This window comes from Gracilinanus agilis, chromosome 5, assembly GCF_016433145.1.
Source record: "Gracilinanus agilis isolate LMUSP501 chromosome 5, AgileGrace, whole genome shotgun sequence".
Classification (NCBI taxonomy): Eukaryota; Metazoa; Chordata; class Mammalia; order Didelphimorphia; family Didelphidae; genus Gracilinanus; species Gracilinanus agilis.
The window spans coordinates 11298507-11305539 of NC_058134.1; the positions used below are offsets into that span (position 1 = coordinate 11298507).

At 50.0% G+C, this 7033-nt stretch overlaps 1 protein-coding gene across 1 annotated transcript; it reads right to left on the reverse strand.

Annotated features, from left to right (window-relative positions):
• Window positions 1-573: 573 nt before the first annotated feature.
• POLR1F (RNA polymerase I subunit F) lies at window positions 574-6853 on the reverse strand. Its single transcript, XM_044677313.1, has 4 exons — window positions 6638-6853; window positions 6278-6419; window positions 3297-3509; window positions 574-2179 (listed from the first exon to the last, which is right to left on the reverse strand). Exons 1-4 carry the CDS (start codon window positions 6844-6846, stop codon window positions 1790-1792), a joined length of 954 nt encoding a protein of 317 aa, XP_044533248.1. The 5' UTR covers window positions 6847-6853; the 3' UTR covers window positions 574-1789.
• Between the last annotated feature and the right edge of the window lie 180 nt (window positions 6854-7033).

A 7033-nucleotide genomic window follows, 5' to 3' on the forward strand; every position in this document is an offset into this window, starting at 1 on the left:
GGATGGGGCCTTAGACATCATCTTGTCCATCCCTTTGTCTTACAAATGAGCTCAGAGGAAAAAACTAATTGGTTAAAGTGAAAGCTATTAAAGTGAGGAAAGGACTAGTTAAAAGCAGGTCCTTGGACCAAAACAGACACGAGGCTCCTATATTTATATCAAGGAAAGAATGTACTTGGCTTAATGATAGTGCCATCAAATGAAAGGAAGAAATCTGTTTTATAACTTAAAAGGCTTTCACTTCAGAAATCAGGCATCCTGCTCCCTGTGTTTGTTATCTCTAAAGGAGAAAACAGCCAATCTCCTCTGTAGCCAAGTGGAGAACAAACATCAGCCTGGGAGGGGTGGGGGAAGACCCCTTTCCCATTTACCACAGCTGAGGAGGCCATGGCTAGGCAAGCTTTTTGTTAATCACTACACCCTCCTTCTCAAGACTCAAACCAAAAAGAGGGAAGGCACAAAAGAATATCAGAATAATGCACATGGAGCTGAGGACAAGGATAATGAACTTCTTTTTTGAAAACCCAAATAATATAAAGGTAAATAAAATTCCAGTATCCAAATTATACCAAATTGAATTCTAACATTTATTTGGTGATACGATCTAACAACAGAATTTAAAACATAAACTCAAAACTGAATATATAGTGGTAAAAATAGGAAGACTTTGAAAGTTAAACTAAATAAAAGATTCTTTTTATTATGCAGGCAATTTAAAAGGCACTTTGGTAATACTGGGTTTACAAAGATATAGATATATGTGTGTGTGTATATATATACACATATATATACACACATACACACATATATATGTATATACACACACACACATATATATGTATACACACACACACACATATATACTCCATAACAAAGTACTCTGTTCTTTATTCAAACATACACATACTTAACTTTCACGAGAAATTCCTCCCCACTCTAGAAAAGCTGTATATACATTCAAGTTCTTTAAATGGAAACCTGTTTTAAAATAGGATTCATGATGAAAAAACAATCCTATGATCCATCTTCCCATCACATGAGAAGTACTTTAGGACACCCAGTTTTACCTTCTTTTTGGCTAGTAAGTGTAGAGTGGGGGGCCACCAGGAGGCACAGTGGTTAGAGCGCTAGACCTGGAGTCAGGAAGCCCTTGGTTCAAATTTGGCCTGGTTAAGTGACCCTGGGGAAGCCCCTTGGCCTCTGAGCCCGAGTTGGCTCAGCTGTAAGAGGGGTGATAACAGCAGCACCTCTTTGCTGTCAGGGCCTTGTGAGGCCCAAATGAGATGGAAAGATGGAAAGAGCTTTGCCCCATGCCTGGCATGCAGCAAGTGCTATGGGAATGGGAGCCATTAATCATCATTATTAATTTTCCCAGAAGTGAGGATAACAATGGGAGGAATGGCTAAATCCTCTCCAGACTACAAGGAGAAGTAAGGCCTGCCCCACTGGGGGTCCTGGAGAAGCCAGGCCCTGCCCTCTCTGCCCCCTGCCAGGCTGTCAATGGAAACAGGGAAAGTCGGGCTCCTGGTAATTGCTCCATCTCATCTGGACACCAAAGTCACAATTCTTGGGCTCAGGAACAGCCCAAACATGATACTCAGCTCCCTCATCTCCTGGCAAAAAGGCTGGAATTCCCCCGGATCCTGGGAGTCATCTTTACTCTCTGGGTCATTACAATGCTCACCCATAACCCCTCTTCTCTCCTTTCCTGGCCAGCGGGCATGTGCTCAGGCCCTTCCTCAGGCCCCTGGACTGGATGGTCCCCTCTGGTTGTTCGGTCCAGAGTGGCTCACTCTTTTTTCTTTTTCTTTTTTGGTCGAGGCTCTTCAGGGGCCACAGGGCCCTCAGGCTCATCACTATGCTTCTTCCTCTTCTTCTTCTTCTTCTGGTGGTCACTCTGGTAGCCGCTCGAGTCGCTGGCATGCCACAGAGGATCCTGTTCAGGCTCTTCTCGGTGGCGTTTTTTCTTTGCCCGAAGTTCCTGCTCCTCCTCACAAAGTCCATTCACAGCCTCCTGGGCCTGGGGGTCAATCTCTACCGCCCCAGCCTCATCAGAAGGAGCAGCGGCCTGCTTGAGGTCACAGTCCAAACGGGGCTGCTTCAGGCCCTTCTTGCTCTTCTTCTTTGGTTTCTCTTCCCCAGCTCCAGGCTCGGGCTCATTGCTGACATCCCCAGATCCCTCAGGAAGAGCAGGGCACACAGGCGGCAAGCTGTGGAGACATGACAGAAGTCACTAATACAGGAGGCCAGAAGCATAGGAGCGGCAGCCTGAAGGCCTCACTAGGGCCAATGTGGCTGGCTCTTCTGTGGGAAGGTTCAATGCAGCAAACACCCCAGGATCAGGCTGCAGCCCAAGGGTCTCCCTTCCTCCATCCCCCAATCCCCAGCTGCCTCTCAGTGCCCAGGATAACAGGACCCTGAAAAGCCACTCAAAGTCCTCCGTGCAGGTCCAATGGGCGTGATGCAGGGAGGGCTCAAGTCACACCTCTCTGCTGCTTGTGAGCAGCCTCTGAACCTCTGGGGTCTCCATAACAAAAAGGAACATTTCCAAACCCCCTATTCCATGCAGGTCCTGCACAGAAATGGGCATCCCTGGAACGAGAAGGCCTCAGCTTCCTCCTCTTCCTCTCGCCCCTGCGAGCCACACAGAGGAAGCACACTCTGAGGGTCCTGTTCTGTGGGATCAGCTCCAAGCTGTAAACTAAGAGAGACATTGTCTCTCAACCACCACCCACTGTAGCAGTTCAAAATTAAGATACATTTTCTAAGGATGAGAATGAAAAAAAAATCACCTTTTGTCTATGTACAGTGAAGTGCTAGATCTGGAGCCAGCAGGATGTGGGTTCAAACCCCGGTTCTTTCCTGCCTATGTGGGCTGTAGCTTCCCTCCTACAAACTTAACAACTAAATTATGCCTATTACATGAAAATACAGGGAGGATCTATGTCAGACTATCTACCACTTCAGGGAGGAAGAATGAAAATCTGAATTTTAAAATGTTAAAAACTGCTTCTACACATAACTGAAAAAAAAAAAAAGATTGAGGAGAAAAAAACTAAATTACATCCAACTAGTTTCTTTAAGTCATTTTTTTAAAGCCAGAAATACAAGACTGTTTCAAATATTAGCAAGTTAATCACATTCTTATTTGACCAATTGAACTGCCCCTGGCTGAATCTTCCCTCCCCTCCAGTATTCCCCTTTTCCTCCATCCCATTCTGTGGACCCCGAGCACAGACCTGGAGACCTGGCTGGCAGCCCTCAGTGGCACACCTCCTGGGGCTGCCCTAAAGAACCCACCTGCTGACAACAAGCGCTCCTCGAATGCAGAAGACACCCGCAGCGTCTGAGTCAAGGCGGGACACTTCGAACTCCAGCTCATCCCCTACTTGGAAGTGCAGACCCTGCCACTGCTCTGCGGGCATGTGCTCTGGCTTGGGGATGGAGGCATTGAAACATCCGTGCACCAAGCAGCCCAGGTGGCTGGGCGCCACCTTATTGACTGTGCCCTAGGGGGAGAAGAGAAGGACCATGGTGAGCAGAGTCCCTGGGGTACAGGCAGCACAGTGAGCTCCACATAAATGTCCACCTGAGAGAGAGAAATGTGCCTCAACTAAAATGTATCTCTTGGCAGGTCAATGCAGTGTGGGCTCGCTAAATAAAAATATCATTTACTATCCGGATCCAGCCGGATACAACCGCGAGAGACCCGTGAGTCAGCCACCTGGAAGAACCATAGGGGGAGAGAAGGGAGACCGAGGCGCAATAAAGACAAATCAGTCTTAATTGTGACAAGGCTCGTTTATTGAGTGCAGGGAGTGGGTTTATATGCTTCTAGGACTGGGGTAAGGAATTTTCCAGTGGTCTCGGGCCGTTGGTCTCGCCACGCCTATCCCGGATGAAGCTGGATAAGTTTCTATTCCTAACATAAGTTTTGTTTCTTGGGAAATCCTTCACTAAGTTTCGTTTCTATGGTCTCCATGGTTTTTAGGTTTCGATCCTTGGTCTCTAAGTTTTGATCCTTGGTCTCTGACAATTTACATGAGACGTTTTCTTCCAACAAGAAAATGGCTTTTTTTTTTTTAAGTGCTTACCTTCCATCATAGCATTAACATTGTATATTGATTTTAAGGTAGAAGAATGGTGAGGGCTAGGCAGTGGGATTAAATGACTTGCCCAGGGCAGCACAACCAGGAAGTGTCTGAAACTACATTTGAACCCAAGACCTCCCTTCTCTAGATCTGGCTATCTACTGAGGCTTCCCCCCAAATAAAGTCTATAACTGTTCCTAAATCCTCAAGGAATGGAGATCATTCTCTCTCTTAATGCAGACAATGAATGACCCTCCCCCTGTAAAGACCATCTTGAAAATTCTCCTCAAAAAGGTGGCCAGCTTTCAGAGAGAAGCTTATTCAGGGCAGGACACATGTTTTTCATAACAAAGATCTGGGCTGAATTTCCATAAACACAACAGAATTTGAAAGTTTATAAAGCATTCTTTAATGAATCAGCTTGGCAGGATAAAAAGGTTAGAGAATGTCTGAAAACTGCATGTCCATTATGTGTGAAACATCTCGCATTTAATCTTAAATATGTTCATTTTAGCCAGCTGTCTACAAAACTAAACACATTCTGCAGCTTTAAAATAATACTTAAGCTTGTCTGCTTTCACTTTAAAGCTTTAAAAATGCCCTTTCTAGAAAGCCCACCCCCCCCCAAAATGAGTTGGGTTGGGTAATGAGGAAAAGGGGGGAGGAGAGGAAGACTTAGAGATTTCAGACAAGGCAACATAGGAGAGGATGAGGTGAATGGAGGTAATGGGCGAGGAAACGAGAAGGTAGCACCCCACTATAAAGGTCCCAGAAGCCAAAGGGGTCCTTTTCCACATTTGTAAAATGGGAAAAACTGGAGCTCTTCATGTGCAAGATGGATGCTGATGGAGAAATATTCATGAAGGGTTTTGTGCCTACCAGTCAGTCTGGTCATTATTAGAGGTGGGATCTGCTTGGAGATCACCAAAGAAAGTGTGACAAGAACAGAGCTTCTCTCTAGGAAGACCCTGGGGGGAGAGAAACTTGTCAATGTGCCCCTCTGGGAGGTCAGAGTAGAGAATGTGCCAGATGTCAGCTATGGCAGAGGTAGAAGAGCCAGGCCTGGGCCACCACCTAGAAATGGGGCCAAGGAAGGCTCCAGGGAACAGGATGTGGGGGATGTCCTTTTACTTGTCCACGATGTCATGACTAACCCAGAGGAGCATGCCATGGCATAGACCAAGCTAACTAACCCCAGATAATGTAAGGATGTGGCTTCCTCCATCTGTCCTACCGCTGCCCTTTCCTGAGCATGAGCCAACCCTAGGAGCAGCTGGCCCAATGGTGCTCATTATCCCTAGGAATTAGGCCTCTTCACCACCTGGCTCCAACCCAACTGTGGTGGAAACATCCTCCCCTTCTTGAACCCTGGTTCAAACCAGCCTCAAATCAGTATCCGCCCCACTCTGGTGCCTGCTCTGGTCTGGGCCCGCCTGATCCCCTATCACTTCTGCAGCCATATCTCCCCTGTGAAGGCCACCTGCACTCACTCAGGGGCCACTTCTTTGGGGTCTTCTGCCAAGAACCTTGCCCAGCACTTGAAAGGCACTGGACCCTGTGACCCCTACACTTGGTTGTACAGGTCTTGGGGATTAAGGACTCTGCCAGTCAGAGAGCAGCCCCTGAGCCCCATCTTCTCTGGGGGAGGCTGTGAGGTCAAAGAATTTAGGGCTCTAGAGGTGGCCAGGCCTGGCATTTTTCAGATTAAGAAATGGGAACTAAAAGCTTAAGTGACCTTTAAGAGAGCCACTTCCTTTTAGGCAGCTAAGGCAAGATTTGAACCCAGATCTTTCTGACCTTGATCAAATCTTCCTCCCCCTTCACAATGCTGACTTAGCACAGACCATTCCAATCAAGTTGGGATGGAGAGAGAGCACTCTTACTGTGCCAAGCTGGTGTTTTCTTCTTCCTCTCAAGACACAGAGGGTTGCGTCCCCGACCCACAGTCTCTCAGCTCTGCCTTGAGGAAGCCCAAAGTACTGGACTAGACCTTAGAACAGACACACCCCTATTTCCCAGCAAATAACCCCCTATGGAAGTGGCTGCGGGCTAGCACAGGGCTTGGGGCCCCTACCAGCTCCCAGTCACTGAGCCCCCCTCAGGGCCTTGCCCACAACCAAGTCCTGGGGCTTCCCACTGGTCCCTGGGTCAGCCTGATCAGCCGCCTGGCCCTGACCCGGCCTTACCAGGAGCCGCTGTCCCCTCTCGGGGCAGAAGACCACGAAGTCAGCCTCCACGTTCAGATGCACGTGGCCCTGGTCGTCGTAGATGTCCCCGAGCTCACCCACGATCTTCAGGTTGTCATAGGCGACAGGAACCCCCCGCAGGCTGTGGAGACAGTGAAGGCGGTGACGTTCGGGGAAAGGGGCGGACAGGTCAGCCCTTAGCCTTAACCTTTCGGCCCTGGGGGGAGGGGGGGGGCAGATGGGGAAATTGAAGTGAAGGTGGATCCCGCCATGCTTGGGTGACACCTACCTAATCAGGCAGATACCCGCTTCCCCGCCCCCGCCCCCCGGCTTCGGCACCATCTGTATACGCGGCTTCACCTTTCCGAGTAGCGCAGCAGCTCCCCGTCCAACTGCTCGCGGAGACCGCTCCGTTTGCGGCCCAGGAAGCGAGGCGCCAGCGCCACGTGTCGCCGGTGCGGGCCCACGCTCAGGCACGAGCCGGGCTTCACAAGAGCACGGGCCGCCGCGAACGTGGGCAGCTGCAGACCCGAGCCCGGGCCCGAGCCCGCGGGACCGGACACCGCCATGCGCCCGCCTGCCTGCACCCTCTTCCTGCTCTGGCCTCGGGGCCCGCGCGGGCCAGTGACGTAGACAACCTGCGCCGTGCGTGCGCACGCCGCCCGCGTCGCCCGCCAAGTCCTACCCCCTGACGGCGTGTCACGAGGAGAGGGTGGGGCACTGGGGCGGGCGGCCGGGCGGCCGCCAGAGGGCGCC

Bases quoted from the DNA above. Each gene is read 5' to 3' on its own strand.
- POLR1F (XM_044677313.1), bottom strand. From the start codon at position 6,846: ATGGCGGTGTCCGGTCCCGCGGGCTCGGGCCCGGGCTCGGGTCTGCAG. The intron at 6,420-6,637 runs GTGAAGCCGCGT...CTGTCTCCACAG, and splicing joins CTGCTGCGCTACTCGGAAAG to CCTGCGGGGGGTTCCTGTCG. The intron at 2,180-3,296 runs GTTCTTTAGGGC...GCTCTTCCTGAG, and splicing joins CGCTTGTTGTCAGCAGGTGG to GGATCTGGGGATGTCAGCAA.